At 48.7% G+C, this 21,870-nt stretch overlaps 1 protein-coding gene across 1 annotated transcript in view; it reads left to right on the plus strand.

The window, feature by feature from the left end:
- The first annotated feature begins 344 nt into the window (after positions 1 to 344).
- Positions 345 to 21,870, plus strand: part of TMEM59L (transmembrane protein 59 like) — a 57,224-nt gene continuing 35,698 nt past the window's right edge. Inside the window, exons 1-3 of the mRNA XM_081959924.1 lie at positions 345 to 742; positions 10,742 to 10,847; positions 14,560 to 14,657. Coding sequence (XP_081816050.1) covers positions 527 to 742; positions 10,742 to 10,847; positions 14,560 to 14,657 — 420 coding nt within the window. The 5' untranslated portion in view covers positions 345 to 526. The remainder of the gene's footprint in view (positions 743 to 10,741; positions 10,848 to 14,559; positions 14,658 to 21,870) is intronic.

Raw genomic sequence — 21,870 nt, forward strand, 5'->3', positions numbered from 1 at the left:
TTCTACCATCTGATATCTCTTTTCTCTTCCTCTTCTTCTTCCTTTCCTCTTTACCCATTCAACCATTTGATACCTCTTCTCTCCTCCCCTCCCCTTCCTTTCATTTCAACCCATTTGATACATCCTCTCCTCTTCCTTCTCCAAGGGCCGTTTTACCAGGGACTCCTCCCGGGGCATCTCTTCCTCGCTCACAACCTCTCTGTCCCCCCTCCCTGCCACCCCCCTCGCCTCCTTTTCTCCCGCTGGCCCATCTTGCGCCCAGCCTCCGCCGCGCTCTGCCTCCTCGCCAGCCCCGCTCCCGGGCACGGCTGCCTGCTTCCCTCCCTCCTCCGCTCCCAGGCTGCTCAGCTGCTCGCCCGGCGCGCCCCCGACGCCATCCCGCTCCTCTTTGCGCCCGCTCCTGCCTGCCGTCGCCGGCTCGCCCCGCTCCTCCTCCTCCTCTCCTCCGCCGCCGGTGCAGCCTCCCGTGGCCAGAGAGGCCCGAGCGCGATTCCCCTCTGCAGGATCCCTTCTCCAGGCCGGGGCGATGGCAGCGAGCGCCGCGCTCTTGCAGCTGCTGGCGGTGGCCCTGGCGTGCCTGGCTGCGGCGGCTCCTTCCTCGTCGCCTCCTCCACCGCCGCCGCCGCCGCCTTCCGAGGACGCCGCCGATCCCTTCGCCGCTCAGCTGGGCGACATCTCCGCTTGCCAAGCGCGCTGCGCCCAGAGCCTCCGGCAGAGCCCCGAGGCAGCCCCCGCCGCCAAGGTAGCCGCCGCCCGCCGGGAAGGAGATGGGTGGATGGATGGATGGAGAGACAGACAGGGGAAGGGCGCGAGTGGGGGGGGGGGGGCGCAACATTTGCAAATTAAATGTCCCCAAAGCCCCCCATGTCGAACAATGGGGGAGACCCCCCCCATCCAAGTCAATCCTCTTCCTCCCCCCCCCCGGGAAATGTGCCCCCCCCACCCGCCCCGGCTGTTTCCCTTCGCCTCCTCCTCCCAAGCATCCATATTTGGGGATCTGTTATTTCTGGGCTCCGCATATCCGCAGCTACCTGTAATATCGGTGGCTGCGCGATGCACGCAGGAAAAAAAAAAGGCCAGGGGGGGAGAAGCGCAGCTGCATTGTAACGGCGGAGCTCTGTGCCGAATGGGGAAGGTGGAACTGGGGAGGGGACATCACTCAGCGATCTTTTCCTTACAGAAAATGGGCTGGGTGAAAGCGACGCCCCCCCCCCCACTTTAAGAAAGGGAGGCAGCCGGGCAGATTTGCAAGAAGAATTGAGTGTTTTTTTTTAAATACACCCGTTTTCCCCGTTTTCCCCCCGTTTTCCTTTATGATTAGGAATACTTATTTTACCCGGCTTTCTTTCTCTCCTCCCTCCCTCTTTCTTTCTTTCTCTCTCTCTGTCTTTCTCTCTCCTCCCTCCCTCCTCCCCCTTTCTTTCTCTCTCCTCCCTCCCTCCCTCTTTCTTTCTTTCTTTCTTTCTTTCTTTCTTTCTTTCTTTCTCTTTCCTCCCTCCCTCCATCTTTCTTTCTCTCTCTCTCTCCTTCTCTCTCTCCTTCCTTCCTCCTTCCCTCCCTTTCTTTCTATCTCTGTCCTTCCTTCCTTCCACTCTTTTCTTTCTTTCTTTCTTTCTTTCTTTCTTTCTTTCTTTCTTTCTTTCTTTCTTTCTTTCTTTCTTTCTTTTTCCCTCCCTCTTTCTTTCTCTTCTCCCTCCCTCCCTCCATCTTTCTCTCTCTCTCCTCTCTCTCTCCTTCCTTCCTCCTTCCCTTCCTTTCTTTCTCATTCTCTCTCCTTCCTTCCTTCCTCCCACCCTCTTTCTTTCTTTCTCTCTCTGTCCCTCCTTCCATCTTTCCCCCTCTTTCTTTCTTTCTTTCTTTCTCTCTCTCTCTCTCTCCTTCCTTCCTCCTTCCCTCCCTCTTTCTTTCTTTCTCTTTCCTTTCTTCCTTCCTTCTCCCCCCCCCCCAAGCCTAATTTAGCTTTCCCTCTGCCTCTTTGGCTTGCTGGAGGGGTCAATCTGACCCCTGACCCCCCTCTCTCCGTTGGTGGACACCTATTTTATAAAGACATTCTGCATTGCTGCATTTGAATCCAGCCTTTTATGAATGCCACATCGGAACTCTTGTCATGCGTGTGCTTGAATTTGCAATGGTATTTCCACTTGCCTGAGAGTAGATCCTATTGAACTCCAGTGAGATTATTAATACAGGTCGTCCTTGACTTAAAACCATTCCTTTAGTGACCGTTCGAAAATACAGCAGCAGTGAAAAAAGTGACTTATGACTGTTCCTCGCACTTACGACTGTCGCAGCATCCCTGAGGTCACAGGATCAAACTTGAGGCGCTTGGCAACTGCCATGCACAGGTAGTTCTCGTTTTACAGTTCGTTTAGTGACTGTTCGAAGTTACAACGGCACTGAAAAAATTGAATTATGACAATTTTTCACACTTCCAACCATTGCAGCATCCAGAGGGTCATAAGATCAAAATTCAGACTTGCCGACTCATATTTATGACGGTTACAATGTCCCAGGGTCACGAGATAGCTTTTTGCGACCTTCTGATAAGCTTCACTTAACAACCGGGTTACTAACCTATCAAACTGCAGTGATTCTCTTGACAACAACGGTGGCAAGAAAGGTCGCCAAATGTGGCAACATTCCCTGAACAAACATCTCACATAGCGACAGAAATTGTGGGCTCAATTGTGGTCGTAAATCGAGGACTACCTGTATTCATGAAGGCTGAAGTGTCCCGGGGTTCGAGCGAAAGTTCCGGTCACAAATTGTGGTCGTAAGCGAAGGACCTGCATTGCACCTGTATTACACTTCATAACGGAAAAGTATTCAAGCTGTCTCTCCGGGTCTGTGCATGTTTACATAGAAGCAATTATAAGCTGCATTGGGCATATTTTTACTCTCGTACAGAGCAGGGCTTTTTCACTTTTCAGTCCTCGTTTCGGCAGTGAGATAAAAATTCGAAACCCCGTTCTCAAGGCCAACATTTCAACGAAGCTTGTTCCCATGCAGGATGGAGGCTCTTAAATCACATTTATCTTCTGCAATAGATATGAAGGGATTTCCTCTCTGTCTCTCGCCAAAATGCATCCGTCATGCTCAAATCATGTCATGTTATCCGGAAGGAATTCATAATATGAGATGCGGGCTTTAAAAAATAAAAAAATAAATAAACAAGCGAAGGTCCTGGGACATGCCACATTTCATTTTATTCTATTGGTTAACGACCTTGTTGGAGAAATTTAAAAGACCATCTGAAAGGATTTAAATTCCAAAGTGCAGTTTTCCAAATTCTGTTTCCGGTTTGAAAGCTTGAAGGACAGACAGCTTGGAGAAAACTAGTTTTCCTGAGTGGCTCCTGATTATTTATTTTATTTACAGCACCTGCTTTTATGCCACTTAGATACAGATTGACAAGAGTTGGAAGGGACCTTGTAGGACATCTAGTCCAACCCCCTGCCCAAGCAGACCATACAGGGGTGTCAAACTCGATTTCATTGAGGGCCGCATTAGGGTTGGTGTTTGACCTTGGGGGGACATGGGGGGGCATGGTCAGGTCAGCCCCTCAAATATTGAAAAACTGCTATCATGTCTCCCCTGGTCCTTCTCTTCACTAGCCATGCCCAGTTCCTGCAACCGTTCTTCATATGTTTTAGCCTCCAGTCCCCTAATCATCCTGGTTGCTCTTCTCTGCACTTTCTAGACTCTCAACATCTTTTTTACATCGTGGCGACCAAAACTGGATGCACTACTCTCTAGGTGTGGTTCAGGAGTGGATTCCTGCCAGTTCTAACCTCTTCTATAGAAGAGGTTCCACAAATCTACCGTCCCATTTAGAACCGGTTCCAGCTCCTTCCCCCCGCCCGTCCTCACATCATCAAGATGAAGAGCGAGAGGAGGAATTCTGGGAGTTGAAGTCCACAAGTCTTAAAGCTGTCAAGTTTGAACATCCCTGGGGTTTTTTTTTCTAAAGGATTAGGGGTACAAGGGTCTTGTAACTTGACAGCTTTAAGACTTGTGTGCTTCAAATGCCAGAGTTTCTGAGCCAACATTTTGGTTGCTAAGCAAGAGCGTTGTTAAGTGAGTTTCACCACATTTTACAAGTTGGCCACTCCCACCCAGTCACATGGCCGACAAGCCACTCCCACAAAGCAGGTGACACCTACAGAAGAGGCTCTAAAAATTTTTGAAACCCACCACTGGTTTGCTCCCAGTTTGGCCCGGACTGGGCGAACCGGTAGTGGCAGCGGCGGAAAGTAGTGGTGGCAGTGGCTTCCACATGTTCAGAAGCATCACACGCAAACACTTCAATGCCAGAGTTTCTAAGCCAACATTTTGGTTGCTAAGCAAGAGCGTTGTTAAGTGAGTTTCACCACATTTTACAAGTTGGCCACTCCCACCCAGCCACATGGCCGGCAAGCCACTCCCACAAAGCAGGTGACACCTACAGAAGAGGCTCTAAAAATTTTTGAAACCCACCACTGGTGTGGTCCTACAAAGACTTTATAGAGTGGTATTAGTGCCTCACTTAATCTTGATTGTATCCCTCTGTTAATGCAATTTAGGATTGCATTGGCTTTTTTGGCTACAGCCACACATTGTTGGCTCATATTTAATTGATTAAATAATTATGACTCTAAACAGGCTCTTAAGTCCTAGTAACAGTACAACACTAAAAAGTCAGTTTGGTCTAGTGCAGTGTTGGCAAAACTTTTCAACACTGAGTGCCAAAACGGGAGGGTGCGTGTGTCCCAGAAACCAGCCGCCTGGTCTCCCGGTTTCTGGCGTGCATGCGTGTGTGAAGAGCAGCTGGACATGACCCCAGGACATTGCAACCGTCATAATTGTGAGTCAGTTGTCAAGCATCTGAATGTAAATCACCTGAACATAGAGAGGCTGGAACGATCATAAGTGTGAAAATTGATCCTAACTTGCCTTTTTTTCAGCGCCATTGTAACTTTGAGTAGTCACTAAGTGAACTGCTGGAAGTCGAGGACTAACTGCACATCCCTGAGAAAGCACTTTAAAAGCATATGAACCATTCATTGACTGACCACTTTGAGTTACAATGGCACCCGAAAAAATGACTTACGACCGTTTTTCACACTTACAACTGTTGCAGCATCCTCCAGTCACGTGATCAAAATTAGTGTGCTTAACAACCAGCTCATATTTATGACCATTGCACTATTCTGGGGGTCATGCCATTACCATTTGTAACCTTCCCAGCCAGTTTCCCGCGAACAAAGTTAATGGGGGGGGAGGGTGGCCGATTCACTTAATGACCGCATGATTCCCTTAACAATTGCAGTGATTCCCTTACCCATTGTGCCAAAAAAAAGGTGATAAGATGAGGCCCAACTCACTTAACAACTTCCTTGCTCAGTAAGAGAAATGTTGGGCTTAACTGTGGTTGTAAGTCAAGAAGTACCTGTGTGAACTCAACTCCTTCAAAAGAAACCAGGTGTTATTATAGAACGTATTACAGAATCACAGTTGGAAGGGACTTGGGAGGTCTTCTAGTCCAACCCCCTGCTTAGGCAGGAAACCCTACACCATTTCAGACAAAGGGTTATCCATTTGTAGAATCTTACTTTTTTCACCATTGATTTTCATTTTGGTACCGTGTTTCCCCCAAAATAAGACCGGGTCTTATTTTCTTTTGACCCCCCGAAATAAGCACTTGGACTTATTTTCTTATTATTTTTGAGGTGCAGGAGGCGGCGAGCATGGTCACTTCATGGCTGCTGCTGTGTTGCAATATTTTCAGGGAGGGCTTATTTTAGTGCATGCACTCAAAAGCCCGATTGGGCTTATTATCCAGGGAGGTCTTGTTTTCGGGGAAACGTGGGTAGATAGTGCCCAATGTTCAAGTATGTCAAGATCCTTCTGTATCTTAAGCCTATCTTCCGGAGTGTTGGCTATTCCTGCCAGCATGGTGTCATCTGCAAATTTGATGAGTTCCCCATTTATTCCCTCATCCAAATCATTGATGAAGATGTTGAAGAGTACTGGGCCTAAAACAGAGCCTTGGGGTACTCCACTGCATACCTCCCTCCATGTAGATGCAGTTCTATTGAGGACTACACGTTGAGTGCGGTTGATCAGCCAGTTACGAATCCATCTGGTGGTGATGCTGTCTAATCCACATTTTTTCTGTTTTATCTAGTATAGATTATGGTCTACTTTATCAAATGCCTTACTGACGTCCAAGTAAATTATATCGACAACATTCATCTGGTCCACTAATTTTGTCAAAGAATGTGATAAGATTAGTCTGGCATGCTCTTTAATCCAGGGTGTCAAACTCAAGGCCTTAATTGAATGCTTAATTCTGGCCCGCAGAGCAGCCGTGGAAACGGAGAAGGACTGGCCTGCAGGGCCTCTGCCAGCAAAAATAATCCGTTTCCTCTGGCATAGGCTTCAGGAGGCTGTACAGGCCAAAAACAGAGCCCGGGGAGCTGAGGAAGGAAGGAAGGAAGGAAGGAAGGAAGGAAGGAAGGAAGGAAGGAAACTCCTGCCTTAGCACTTGCGACCAGCAGATGACAAGACCACTGGAGGACAAGGGTTTGTCGCTTTCCTTGGTCTCGACTTCCTCCGCTGGTCTCCATGGATCCCTGCAGCCCTGCCCGAGCCACCACAGGTGCCCCCGATACGAGTGATGCTGAGCTGCCCCGTCCGTCAAACAGAACCCTGATGCAGCCCTTAATGAAATTGAGTTTGACACCCCTGTTTTAGTCCAAGAGGTTGATTGCCCCAGGGATCATCTTAATGGTTTTTTTTGCAGATTTCAGATGGGTAATGAAAGGTAAGGCAATTCAGACCTTTCCTTCTCAACTGGCTGCTATCAGGGTTGCTTCTGGAAAGTCTAAATGAGTTCTGACTGCTGGCAGGCAGGGTGGGTTTCCCTTCCTCTTTGCATTGATCTATCCTCTGATTAATTTTAAGGATGTTGTTTTGGATTTTTGCCTTCGTTAGCCGATTGTTCAACAGCTTGAGAATATGAACCATATGAAAGAGATGCTGTAGATGTTGATAATATGGGTAAATAAACCATATAAATACGTTATATAACAGTGATGGCAAACCTTTTTGGCACCGAGTGCCCAAACCGGAACGCATGTGCATGTGCCTGCACCGGAGTGCCAGAAACCTGAAAACCAGCTGGCCAGTGCACGTGCGCACATCAGCCAGCTGGTCTTAGGGTTTCCAGAACACACATGTGCACCAGCCAGCTGGTCTTAGGGTTTCCAAAACACACATGTGCGCCAGCCAGTTGATCTTAGGGTTTCCAGCACACACACGTGCGCCAGCCAGTTGATTTAGGGTTTCCAGCACACACACATGCGCCAGCCAGCTGACCTAGGGTTTCCAGCACTCACATGTGCGCCAGCCAGCTGATCTTTGGATTTCCAGCACACACATGTGTGCCAGCCAGCTGATCTTTGGGTTTCCAGCACACACTTGTGCGCCAGCCAGCTGATCTTTGGGTTTCCAGCACACACATGTGTGCCAGCCAGCTGATCTTTGGATTTCCAGCACTCACATGTGCGCCAGCCAGCTGATCTTTGGGTTTCCAGCACTTACATGTGCTCCAGCCAGCTGATCTTTGGGTTTCCAGCACTCACATGTGCTCCAGCCAGCTGATCTTTGGGTTTCCAGCACTCACATGTGTGCCAGCCAGCTGATCTTTGGGTTTCCAGCACACACGTGTGTGCCAGCCAGCTGATCTTTGGGTTTCCAGCATGCGCATGCATGCACCAGCTGGTCTTAGCGCATGCCTGAGTACCGGAAACACGAAGGCCAGCTGGCTGATGCGCACATGCCCGTTTTCTGGGCCACTTTCAGGCCGTTTTTCAGGCTGTTTTCAGGATGTTTTTTGATGTTTTTCGGGACGTTTTCAGGACATTTTCTGACGCTCCAGAGCCCGCGAAGACCAGCTGATGTGCATGCTGGAAACCAGAAGACCAGCTGGCAACAGCACACATGCTCATAGAGAGGGCTCTGCGTGCCACCTGCAGCACATGTGCCATAGGTTCGCCATCACGGTTATATAGTGTTTCATTTTTGAACAACAGCTAGGGGTTGGAGGAAAAATTTTAAAGCTTGCTTCCTCCATCGGAATAAAAATGTTACCCTAACCCTAACCCTAACCCTATCAGCTGAATTGGATTCGCACAATTTGTTGAACCATGGAAATAAACCACCGGAGATGGATTCCCAATGCAGGTAGTCGTACGATGGTTCATTTAGTGACCATTCAAAGTTGCAATGGCAATGAAAAAAGTGACTTGTGACCATTTTTCATGCTTACGGCCTTTGAAGCATCCCCATGCTCATGTGATCAGAAATCAGATGCTTGGCAACTGGTTCATAGTTATGACCATTACTGTGTCCAAGATCATGTGATCTTCTCAAGCAAAGTCCATGGAAAAGCCAGATTCACTTAACAACCGGGTTACTAACTTAACAACTGCAGTGATTCCCTTAACAACAGTGGTAAGAAAGGTTGTAGAATGGGTCACTTGACAATTGTCTTGCTTAGCAACAGAAATGTTGGGCTCAATAGTGGTCTTAAGTCGAGGACTACCTGTATTTCTTCAAAGTTTGCTAAATGTACTTTGATATATTACCTTTTCAATGTGCTTCCTGCTTCAAAATAACTATTAAATTAAGCCCCAGGTTCAAATCCATCCTCAGCCATGAAAATTCCTGGGTTATCTTTGAGCCAGTTTCTTTCTTTAAACTAAACTCTCTTAACAAGATGGTAGATGGGATAATGAGAAGGGGAAATCCTATCTCTATTGCCTGGAGGTAAGCTAACATATATATGTATCAGAAATAAGTGGTAATTTTTAATGTAGTAGGGAACCATACCATCAATTTACAGAAAGGGCATGCCAAAATTTAGGCACCAAATATAGCTTGGCAGCTACAGGTTCCTCACTTTATCTATATATATATAAAAGCCAAATACCACTCACTCATCATGAGATCTCCACAACCGTAAAGCCTACTAACTTGAAATTTGGCATATATGTTCCTCTTGGCTTCTAGGTGATCACTAAGAAAAGATTTTTCAAAATAACCACCAGATCATTAGTATTTCTTATACAGTAATTAACACGCTCTAATGCTAAGGAGTTAGACATTCTACTCCCCCTCCCCACCTGAAAAGAACTCTGTTCCAGTTGCCAGTTGCCTCACATTCCGTTACCTCAGTTCAAACTGGCAGACGTTCCACTCCTTCACTCAGGAGCGGTCTGGGGCTCCTTACAGTACTAAACTTCAGTACCTCACCACAATGTCTACGCCTTCCACCTATGGAACTGCTTCCGGACTCAAAGTGGCGGGAGGGATATTCCCTTATATGTTTCAATCACCGACCACCAATGAGCCAACGGATTGAACTGAAGTGAACCAGATTTCTCCTACATTGCCAAATCACATAATTTCGTCGCAAAGCACAGGTATCCAGCTAGTATTCTAACTTATAGCTTTCTTCAAAAATTTAAACAGAGTTTCTCATTGGTAACTTTAAGGCATGGGGACTTCAACTCCCAGAATTCTCCAGCCAGCAGGTTGGCTGGAGAATTCTGGATGTTGAAGTCCACAAGTCTTAAAATGGTCAAGATTGAGAAATACCAATTTAAAGGACTGTTAAGCAGAGGATGAAATTGGTATTTGGGGGCTGCAGAAGCAAGGATCAGAAGATGGAGATTTCAGGGAAAACCTTAGGACTGTGATGGCAAACCTATGGCACACGTGCCACAGGTGGCACGCAGAGCCATTTGTTAGGGCACACAAGGCATTGCCCTGTCAGCTCCAGCTTGTATGCAAGCGCTGGCCAACTGACTTTGGCCTTCTTTTAAGGCTGTTTTTCACCCTCTGGAGGCTTGAAGCCTCTGAAGCATGACAAACCAGCCCTACAGGCAAACCAGATGTTCAGGAACGGACTTCCGGTTTGCTCATGGGGCTGTTTTTCACCTTCAGGAGGCTTCCCTGGAGGCTCCGGAGGGCAAAAACTGGCCCTACGGCCAAACCGGAAGTCACCATTCCCGAACCTCCGGGTTGCCCATAAGGCTGTTTTTCGCCATCCAGAGGGCCTCCAGGGGGGCAGGAGACGCTGTTTTCGCCCTCCCCAGGCTCCTAAAAAGCCTCTGGAGCCTGGGGAGGGCGAAAAAACACATCAAAAGCAGGGGGAGTGTTGGTTGTGCGTGCATGCGCACCGTGGTCACACATAGCATTATAGGTGTGGGCATGCCCGCGCACGACCCCCTGCGCTCCCCCCGCTTTTGGCACGCGATCCAAAAAAGGTTAGCCCTCACTGCCTTAGGAGGAAGGTCTTCCTAACATAAGCTCTGGCAATGGAGGAGCTGCCTCCGAAAGAGACAAGGTCTCCTTCACTGTTGGACCACCAACAGGAATGATATCGTCATAACCTGCTATGCAGATTCTGCCTCGAGCAGAGAGGTTAGACTAAATCTGGGGGTCTCCACCCTTGACAACTTTAACGTCTGGGAGTTGAAGTCCGCCAGGCTTAAAGTTGCCAATGGTTGGAGACCCCTGGTCTAAATGACCGCAGGAGCACCTCCCAGTTCTTATGATTCTGTGCATTGGTGTCAAAAAAGAAAATCGGCTGTGTTTTGTGAACCCTGTTTTGTGTTCGATTTGGAGACCGACAATTGCAGTTGTAGCTTCTCCATTCTCCCTCCCACCCTGCAATTTCCTTTGCCTCCCTCAGGATGCTATTCTCAACGCCTGTTACCGCGGCTGTCGGCTGTTTTCCATCTGTCATTTTGTGGATGCCACTGCTGAGCTGAATGCAACCAGAGCCGAGTGCGAATCGGGTAAGGCGGTAAACTCTGGGTCCCTCCTCATCCTGGTTTTCTTCCTTTCCCCCGCCCACCTCTTTAATCCACACACCCCTCTTCCCTCCCTTCCCCTCTTTTACATTATCCAGAACTTTCCCCCCCCCCACTTAAGAGGGTCATCTCCCTTCCTTCATTCCGAGCTTCTGAAAGAAATTCCCACCCAACAGTCTAGGATAATGGAAAATGCAGGTGGGAAGGAGGAATGGGGGGCAGCCTTCCTCTCCTAAATCTGTCAAAGCAGAGATTTCAAAAGGCTGGTGTTGCATCCATGAATGGTTTTGATAACTTTGGGGAGCCTGTTTGAAAAGCGGGGTGCCCCGTCTTAGACCATCTGCCTGTCGGACCAGCAGCCACATTCTTCTGGATATCCAGCAGCTGGTTATTCGGATGTAGCTGCCTTTGAAAACTGAGCACCATCTAGCTGTCACGAGGTGCTGATGTATTTATTAAAGGAGCTAGGAAATCGTCTCTCACTGTCGGATGGAAGGTCAGTCAGCTTGTCTGGGCCAAACCTGCGTCTCTGGGAAGCAGAGCTTCAAGGAAATTTTGTAATTGAATAAATTTGCTTATTCAATTTCTATCGCCGCCCAACTCAACCAAGTGACTCTGGCTGTTTTATAGTTCTAACGTTTAAAAAAAATCAGTGATTCAGATGCTGAAAGATCGGCAGTTCAGCGGTTCGAATCCCTAGCGCTGCCTAACGGAGTGAGCTCCCGTTACTCGTCCCAGCTTCTGCCAACCTAGCAGTTCGAAAGCACGTAAAAATGCAAGTAGAAAAATAGGGACTATCTTTGGTGTGGAGGTAACAGCGTTCCCTGTGCCTTTGACATTTAGTCATGCCGGCCACATGCCCACGGAGACGTCTTCAGACAGCGCTGGCTCTTCAGCTTTGAAACGGAGATGAGCACCGCCCCCTAGAGCTGGAAACAACTAGCACATATGTGCGAGGGCAGGGGTGGGTTGCTGCCAGGGTTACTGCCAGTTCGCAGTTTGCAATGGGCACGCGCTAATCAATGTAAATTGTTCTGCGCGCATGCACGCACAGTCACTAAAATCCAAAATGGCGGAGCCCAAGCGGCAGCAAGGGAACTGGTCCGGGGGCGTGGCAGGCCTGAGTCGCTGCTAGTTCTGCAAACCAGGCCTGAATTCCACTACCGATTCGGCTGAACTGGGCCAAACCAGCATCAACCCACCTCTTTACCTTTTACCTTAAAACAACTTAAAAAACATTAAAACAATAACGACATCCATAAAAGAAATAAGTATAAATATAAACAGCAGCCGGGATGATTAATGAAGTCATAGTAAAGCCAAGTAGAGGTAGTCAAAAGGAGAAATGTTTTCCCTTTTGCATTTGAGCATGCAAGAAAGGACAGGAAAGGAAAAGGGGGAAAAAGGAGGAGGAACGTTGGGAAGCAGGGATGTGCGGTCAGGGGAGGCAGGGGAGGCAGAGCCTCACCGCTCTCATCATGAAAAGAAAAAAAAAGGGAAAAGGGAAAAGGCACACATGGTCCGATTCCCTGCTTTCCTGAGTCAACATGAAGGGGACCGCGGAGCGCGCTCCGCCGGCTCGCGCTCCGCGGTCCCCTTCAGGTTGACTCAGGAAGGCGGGGAATGGGACCACGTGTGCAGGAGTCTGAGGCTGCCTCAGACTCCTGCACACGTGGTCCCATTCCCCGCCTTCCTGATGACGTCACCAGCCTCACCAGCCATAAACCTCACCGCACGTCACTGTTGGGAAGAGAACAAGGAAGGAAAAAGAAGGAAAGAGGGGAAGGAATAAGAATGGAGAATGGAGAGAGAAGGAAAAGGAAAAGGAAGGAAGGAAGGAAATGATAATGAGAGTGGGAAGTCCTGCCTTGGCTCTTGGCACCACAGGTGCCCCCTCACACAAGTGATGTCAAGCTGGCCACACACACCCGGCCCTGCCCCACGACCCCCTGAGGTCAATGTTGAAGCGGCCCTCAAGTCAAGGTAATCAAGTTTGAGCCCCCTGGTCTAGGAGAAGGGAGGATCAGGTTCAAGGCCCCGCTCAGTTACATGAAGTCCCTGGAAGATTCCAGCCTGATCTACAGATAGTCCTTAACTTATGACGGGTCACTTGGCGACCATGCTAAGTCATGAGGGACTACCCCTACCCCCCAAAATAAAGCTACCGATTAACTGGTTTTGGAGTTCTGACATCGTTCTCTCCGCACGATCACATGACTGAATTTTGGGTATTTGGCAACCACTCACACTTATAGTTGTTTGAAGCACTCTGGGATTATCTGACTGTGATTTCAAATGGTTTTGTTGAAAACAGGCATTTATTTCCGGTTTTTGGCAAAAAAACAAACAACCCCATAGCAAACAATGGGTTTGCTTACCTTGTTTGCTTAACTACTGTTGTGGAAAAAAAAGGGTAACATTGGATCTGGTCCTGCGGTGATCTGCTTTATCACCACTTTCGACCGTACAGGTAGTCCTCGACTCGACTTACAACGGTTCACTTAGTGGGACCATTAGAAGTTACAATGGCACTGAAAAAAGGTGACATGACCATTTTTCACACTTGTGGCACGTGGGCATGTGATTTACATTCGGATGCTTGGCAACCAACATACATTTACGACGGTTGCAGTGTCCCCGAATCACGTCATCCCCCTTTGTGATGTTTCTAACCATCAAGTCCACGGGGAAACCAGATTCACTTAACAGCGGCGTTACTAATTTAACAAGGGCAGTGATTCACTTAACAAATGAGGCAAAAAAAAAGTCGTAAAATGGGACAAACTCATTTAACAAATGTTTCACTTAGCAACATAAATTTTGGGTTCAATTGTGGTCGTAACTCGAGGACTACTTGTAATTGCCCGGCTCAATTAAGTTAGTAGTCCTTACGTAGTCATAAGGACTATCTCTAATTTACAGCGCTCTTGGGGAAGAAAATGAAGAAATATCTCCATGCAAACCATCTTAAGCTCCTGGAGTAAAAGCAGGATATAAATCTGACAAAGAATCCCATAAATATGTAACATAGTGTCAGGGTCCCAAATAGCATCCAAAATTAAATTAGCAAGGCAAAGTATTGCTCAAAGTTCTAATTTATTAAGAGAGCCATGTTGGCACTTCTGGGAAAACCCGAATCTGAAAGCTTCCCAGTTTTCCCTACCCAGTTGAAAGTTCAAGATCTTGCCCCCACACCCACCAGCCCATCAAATGGTCCAATCTCCCACTGCCATGCTGGCAGCTTCCACCCATCCAGTTCCGGTCAGGTGCAAAGGTTCAAAGACGAAGGATGACCTTGGCTTTCTAGAAAGAATTTTGTTATGGCTGCATATCTTCTAACTCCGTACAACCCTCCCTCCCATTTCCCCACAATATAAAATGCATAGTAGAATAATAGAAAGTGTGGCAGGCCGAAGATCCAAAAGAAAAGATGGCTGCAGGCCTGATAGATAGATTGCAGGATGAAAAAAATAGGGCTTTTCCAGGAATTGAAACCCAACATTTTGTAGGGCACTAGGCTGAAGAGAGGAATGGTGGCTAATACTGGAGCTGCAAGTTTGCATTTGCTTGGCATTTTTGAACTACATTTGTGATTTCAGCTAGAAACTGAATCGATTTTCAAACGTTGAATTTTGTTCATTTGTGCTGAATTCTTCTGTCCCCCCCACCCACCCCCACTCTCTCTCTGATATTGCAGCCTGCATGGAAGCTTACATTGGTGCGGAAGAGCAGTTTGGCTGTACGACCGGATGCAAGACACAGGTTCCAGAAATGGAAAGCAGAGGAGAAAACGTGGTAACTCTTATTTTTTAAACCCAGAATGCAGAAGACAAACTTGAACATTGGGGTCTATCTAATAAAATGAAATTCAATGGTGAAAAGAGTAAGGTTCTACATTTAGGCAACAAAAATGGAATGCACAGGTACAGTATAGGTGGTACCTTGCTCAGTAGTAGTAACTGTGAAAGGGATCTCGGAGTCCTAGTGGACAACCATCTAAATAGGAGCCAGCCGTGTGCAGCAGCTGCCAAAAAAGCCAACACAGTTCTAAGCAGCATCAACAGAGGGATAGAATCAAGATCACGTGAAGTGTTAAACACCCCTTTATAATGCCTTGGTAAGGCCACACTTGGAATACTGCATTCAGTTCTGGTCGCCATGATGTAAAAAAGATGTTGAGACTCTAGAAAGAGTGCAGAGAAGAGCAACGAAGATGATTAGGGGACTGGAGGCTAAAACCTATGAGGAACGGTTGCAGGAACTGTGTATGTCTAGTTTAATGAAAAGAAGGACTAGGGGAGACATGATAGCAGTGTTCCAATATCTCAGGGGTTGCCACAAAGAAGAGGGAGTCAAACTATTCTCCAAGGCACCTGAGGGTAGAACAAGAAGCAATGGGTAGAAACCAGGGACGTGCAGTCAGGGGAGGCAGGGGAGGCGGAGCCTCACCACTCTCATCATGAAAATAAAAAAGAATTACTCCAGGAAGCCGTGAAAGTGGCTGGGAGAGGCGCGCGGCTTGGTTTAGCCTCCCTGGACATCTCAGCAGCAGCCCCAAGTGTGCCGATCTCACCATTTTTTACATCGGGCGATCCTTGCAAGGGGAATGGGACCACGTGTGCAGGAGGCTCCTCAGCTCCAGCCTCAATCAGCGCAGCCGCGGTCCCCTTCATCTTGCCTCAGGAAGGAGGGGAATGGGACCACGTGTGCAGGGGAAGGGGATCGTGGCTCTGCTAATCTGAGGCTGTGCGCTGAGGAGCCTCCTGCACACGTGGTCCCATTCCCCTTGCAAGGATCCCGGGCTCGCCCGATGCAAAAAATGCCTAGGTACCATGTTTCCCCGAAAATACAACCTGTCCCGCACTCACTGACCTAGCGTTATCCTGAAAGCGCCAAGTTGCAGGAGCCGGGGGTGGGGGGAGCGCTCACGTTGCTTGCCGCCTTCGGAATACCGCTAGGTTGGGGAGTGCCTGCTGCCGCCGCCCGCTGCCGCCCCGCACCGCCGCCGCCCGCTGCCGCCCCGCGCCGCCGCCGCCCGCTGCCGCCCCGCGCCGCCGCCGCCCGCTGCCGCCCCGCGCCGCCGCCGCCCGCTGCCGCCCCGCGCCGCCGCCGCCCGCTGCCGCCCCGCGCCGCCGCCGCCCGCTGCCGTCCTGCGCCGCCGCCGCCCGCTGCCGCCCCGCGCCGCCGCCGCCCGCTGCCGCTCCGCGCATAACTTCCAAACTCCAAAACTTTCAGCATCGGCCGCTCTAGGAGTGCTCTCTATGGTGGGCCGGCTGCTGGAAGACTCTGTCCGGAAAACTCTCTGTCCGGCAGCAGCCGGCCCACCATAGAGAGCACTCCTAGAGCGGCCGATGCTGGAAGTTTTGGAGTTTGGATGTTATGCACGGAGCAGAGCGGGGCAGCGGCGGCGGGGCGGCACGGGGCGGCGGTGGCGCGGCAGGCAGCGCGGGGCGGCGGCGGCGGCAGCAGGCGGCGGCGGCGCGGGGTGGCATAGGGCGGCGGCGGCGCGGGGCGGCATAGGGCGGCGGCGGCGGCGCGGGGCGGCAGCGGGCGGCGGCAGCAGGCACTCCCCAACCTAGCGGTATACTGAAGGCGGCAAGCAACGTGGGCGCTCCCCCCACCCCCGGCTCCTGTAACTTGGCGCTTTCAGGATACCGCTAGGTCAGTGAGCGCGGGACAGGTTGTATTTTCGGGGAAACACGGTACCTAGGCATTTTTTACATCGGGCGAGCCCGGGATCCTTGCAAGGGGAATGGGACTACGTGTGCAGGCGGCTCCTCAGCGCACAGCCTCAGATTAGCAGAGCCGCGATCCCCTTCCCCTGCACACATGGTCCCATTCCCCTCCTTCCTGAGGCAAGATGAAGGGGACCGCGGCTGCGCTGATTGAGGCTGGAGCTGAAGAAACTTCTCCGTTTGGGCTGCGCCCCTGCGATCGGAGCAACCACGTGGTTTGATGACGTCACCAGCCTCACCAGTCATAAACGTCACCGCACGTCACTGGTAGAAACTAATCAAGGAGAGAAGCAACTTAGAACTGAGGAGAAACTTCCTGACAGTTAGAACAATTAATCAGTGGAACAGAAGTTGCCTCCAGAAGTTGTGAATGCCCCAACACTGAAAGTCTTTAAGAAGATGTTGGATAGCCATTTGTCTGAAACGGTATAGGGTTTCCTGCCTAGGCAGGGGGTTGGACTAGAAGACCTCCAAGGTCCCTTCCAACTCTACTATTGTATTGTATTGTATTGTATTGAAGATAATGAGAGAGGGGGGGCTAATGACGAGGCTTTAACTAGCTTAAAAGCTCCTTTTCCTGACTGAGATTTTTGGGTAGGGTTGGGTAGGATTTTGTTGCTGATGAAAGAAGTGTACTCTACATAGGAATAGAAAGGGTCTTTGTCACAGCTTCATCTCTGGGTGGCCATAACACATTTTATTGAAATGGAAGAGAACAGAACAGAACAGAATAGAATAACAGAGTTAAAAGGGACCTTGGAGGTCCAACCCCCTGCTCAGGCAGAAAACCCTATACCTTTTCAGACAAATGGTTGTCCAATCTCTTCTTAAAACCTCCATGTTGGAGAATTCACAAGTTCAGGAGGCAAGTTGTTGCACTGAATAATTCTTCTAACTGTCAAGGAAATTTCTCCTCAGTTCTAGGTTGCTTCTCTCCTTGATTAGTTTTCACCCATTGCTTCTTGTCCTGCCCTCAGGTGCTTTGGAGAATAGCTTGACTCCCTCTTCTCTGGGGCAACCCCTGAGATATTGGAAGACTGCTAGCATGTCTCCCCTAGTCCTTCTTTCTATTAAACTAGACATACCCAGTTCATGCAACCGTTCTTCATACGTTTTAGTCTCCAGTCCCCTCATCATCTTTGTTGCTCTTCTCTGCACTCTTTCTAGAGTCTCCACATCTTTTCTACATCGTGGCGACCAAAACTAGATGCAGTAGTCCAAGTGTGGCCTTACCAAGGCCTTATAAAGTGGTATTAACCCTTCATGTGATCTTGATTCTATCCCTCTGTTTATGCAGCCTAGAACTGTGTTGGCTTTTTTGGCAGCTGCTGCACATGGCTGGCTCATATTTAAATGGTTGCCCACTAGGACTCCAAGATCTAGTTCAGCCTTAGAAATATAAGCCAGCTGGATAACTTTGGGTCAGTCACCAGGAGACAATGAGTTCTAGTTCTACCTTAGGCATGAAAGCTGGCTAGATGACTTTGGACCAGGCCCTCTCTCTCAGCCCAGCCAGAGGTGGATTGCTGCCGGTTTGGCCCAGTTCAATAGAACCGGTAGTGGCCCGGAGGAGCTGAGAGCGAACCAGTACGATGGCTCTTTTGGCCCGCCCGCGCTCTTTAACTCCTTTTATGGCAAAAGGCAAATTGTGCATGCACACACAGCATGTGGCGCCTGCACGAACCCCGACAAGCAGCTGGTTGTCGTAGGGGCGGTGGATTGCGCGTGCGTGCCCAGCGCCATTTAGGCAAGCTCACGAATGTAACGCGCGCAGGCGCAATCACTGAACCAGTAGTGACGGTAAGTGCAACCCACCACGGTGCCCAACCCATCTCAGGGTTGTTATTGTGGAGAAAATGGGAGGAGGGAGGAATATTAGATATGTTCACTGCCTTGAGTTATTTATAAAAATATAGTGGGGAGGGAATCTAAAATGAAGCAAAAATAAATAAATGTAAGTAATAAGCCAGCAGTGTGCAGCAGCTGCCAAAAAAGCCAACACAGTTCTAGGCTGCATCAACAGAGGGATAGAATCAAGATCACGTGAAGGGTTAATACCACTTTATAATGCCTTGGTAAGGCCACACTTGGAATACAGTGTTCAGTTCTGGTCACCACGATGTAAAAAAGATGTGGAGACTCTAGAAAGAGCGCAGAGAAGAGCAACAAAGATGATTAGGGGACTGGAGACTAAAACATATGAAGAATGGTTGCAGGAACTGGGTATGTTTAGCTTAAGAGAAAGAAGGACTAGGGGAGACACAATAGCAGTGTTCCAATATCTCAGGGGTTGCCACAAAGAAGAGGGAGTCAAACTATTTTCCAAGGCACCTGAGGGTAGAACAAGAAGCAATGGGTGGAAACTAATCAAGGAGAGAAGCAACTTAGAACTGAGGAGAAACTTCCTGACAGTTAGAACAATTAATCAGTGGAACACCTTGCCTCCAGAAGTTGTGAATGCCCCAACACTGGAAGTCTTTAAGAAGATGTTGGATAGCCATTTGTCTGGAACGGTATAGGGTTTCCTGCCTAGGCAGGGGGTTGGACTAGAAGACCTCCAAGGTCCCTTCCAACTCTGCTATTGTATTGTATTATTGTATAAACTGGGTGCTTTCCGCATGCAAAACAGGGGCCCTAATAACCCTTTTGGACATGAATGGAGGGTTGTATTGTGTACCACAGAGATGGGGGGGGGGGGTTTCAGTCACAATGCCATTATTATTGTTGTGTAGGTTTTGACCTCACCCAGGTGCTCTGCAGAAGCCCTTCCCTCTGGGGCTTCGCTCATAACAATGCTTTCCCTAAGCTAGGGCACCTGGTGACTGCATTAATCTCTTTTTTTTTGGCAACAATATTCTTGCTCCTTCATTTACTGGCATTATACTTGTTGGACTTACCAGTTTGGCTTATTAATTTATGGTTGGTTGTTTTTTTTCTTTCCCAAAACTGTCTTTATTGTAATCTGCCAAAGCGGTTACTGAGTGGATGAGAAGCATCATTATAATCTAACTCAGACCAAGTGAAATAAAACAAAAATTAAAGGCTGTTTTGTTATCTGGATCTCTCTGTTTACACTGTAATTATTCAGCCTGGTGGATACACATTGCTAAGCCGGCAGCTGTCAGGACTGGTTTCAGAATTTGTTATCGCTGTTTACTGGGTTGGGTAGAAAACAGCCATTTTTATTAAGCTGGTCCCCAAAAGTACGTGGGGGACAGAACTGGAGAGCTATGATCGGTCTGTCTGTCTGTCTATCTGCCTGCCTGCCTGCCTGCAGAGTCTGGTTTTTCCCTCTGGTAGAATACATAGAATAGAATTCTTTATTGGCCAAATGTGATTAGACACACAAGGAATTTGTTGTGGCCTGCGGAGCTGGTAGCAGAGTCGGACAGTGGGGAGGTTGGGGAGGAACATGGGCCAGTCCTGAAGTCTGGGGAAGGCTCGGACGAGGGCTCTGCGTCGGAGGAAGAGAGGGGGCCAGGGCCATCTGGTAGTTATGTGCTGCCTCTGGAGCCTCCAGAGTCTGACATCAGCGAGGCAGAAGAACAGCAGGAGCCTGTTCCCCGTGTGCGCATGCACAGAGCTGCCAGAAGGCAAGAACAGTTAGGAAAAAAAGGGCAACATAAGGCATAAAAGAGGAGCAAACGGACGTGTGCCTTTGCAGGAAACAATTAGTTCATATGGTCGGTTCAAGCTCTGAGAAGTTTTCTTTGACTCTGTGCTACGTATGGCCTTGCAAAAGTAATGGCAATTAGATCTCGGGCAGCGTTTCAAGGGAGTTAAAGGTGGGTGCTTATCAACATTACCCTGAAAGACTGTGGCAACTCGAGCAGACATCTGTCAGAATCTTCACAGATAGTTTATGAATCATTACGGGCTGTGAATGACCATAATTCACAGCTGTCCAAATAAAAGAGGGTTTGGGGGACTAAGATTGTGATTTATGCTTTCTCAGGAAGCCTAGGACCGAACAGAATTTGTCTGTGGTGCTCTCAGTGTACACAAGGAGAATAAAATACATTCATCAAGTATAAAAGATACAACACTTAGTGAAAGTCAAGGTTACTAATAAGTTATCAAATCATACTAAGAAACAAATAAAAACAATATCAATTGAAAGATACAAGCAACATGGTTATAGTCATAAGTGGGGAGCGATAGATATTAGGAAGGAAGAATAATAGTAATGGAGTCTTAGTAAATTATTTGACAGTGTTGTGGGAATTAGTCAGTGACGTGCAGTCAGGTGAGGCAAGTGAGGCACAGCCTAACCTCTCATCATCAGGGCAGCGAGTCATTCGATGGGAAACTTGCCTTTTGGGAGAAATGACCCAGCTTGGCTCCCGCTTTCGATCTGCCGCCCAACGACCGAACGGAGAAGCGAAGAGGCAGGAGAGACAACGCAGGAGCCAAGCCGAGTCATTCCTTCCAAGAGGCAAGTTTCCTATCGAATGACTCGCTGCCCTAGACTCGGGGGGGGGGAGGCTTCCTCCGCTCCCTCCGCTCCCCATCTGTGCTGCCCTCGCCCGACAAGCGCGCCCCGGATTCCGCGCAGCTCTGGCAGGCGGTGCCGTGGCCGAATCCCAGGGCGGAGGGCGGCAGGTTGCAACTGAGCATGCCTGACTGTGGAATTCTGGGAGTTGAAGTCCACAAGTCTAAAAAAATTGCTGCCTCACTAGCTATAAACCTCACCGCACGTCACTGGAATTAGTTGATAAGCAGAGTGATGGCATTTGGGGGAAAACTGTCCTTCTGTCTAGCTGTTCTGGTGTGCAGAGCCCTATAGCATCATTTTGAGGGTAGAAGTTGAAACAATTTATGTCCAGGATGTGAGGGGTCTGTAGATATTTTCACAGACCTCTTTTTGACTCGTGCCGTATACAGGTCCTCAATGGAATTCCAATTGAAAAAATTCAACCATGTTGAAGAATGTCTGGAAAAGCTTGCTTGGAAAGCCACAGGCCCTGACCTAGCTTTTTTTTTTTCCCTGCTGTGGCCTCCAGGATTAACACAGGATTCCTTGCCGGCAGGAAAAGAACAAATAACTAGCTGGTATTAGAAGAATTTGGCCTGCCTGTGAGTCATTTTCCACCTGTTGCTTCAGTGGAAATGAACTCCTGGAATTTCTTGGATTATAATTGCTATCCCGAAGCTGCCAGGGAAGGACAAAGTTATACCACCTGTTCCATATCTTGTAGTACTCTGTTTCCTCTTTATCTCTTAGTTCCATCGTTAGTTTGTTCATTTTTGAGCATTCTAACACCTTTTTTATG

Source organism: Natrix helvetica (assembly GCF_964273705.1).
Source record: "Natrix helvetica genome assembly, chromosome: 1".
Classification (NCBI taxonomy): Eukaryota; Metazoa; Chordata; class Lepidosauria; order Squamata; family Natricidae; genus Natrix; species Natrix helvetica.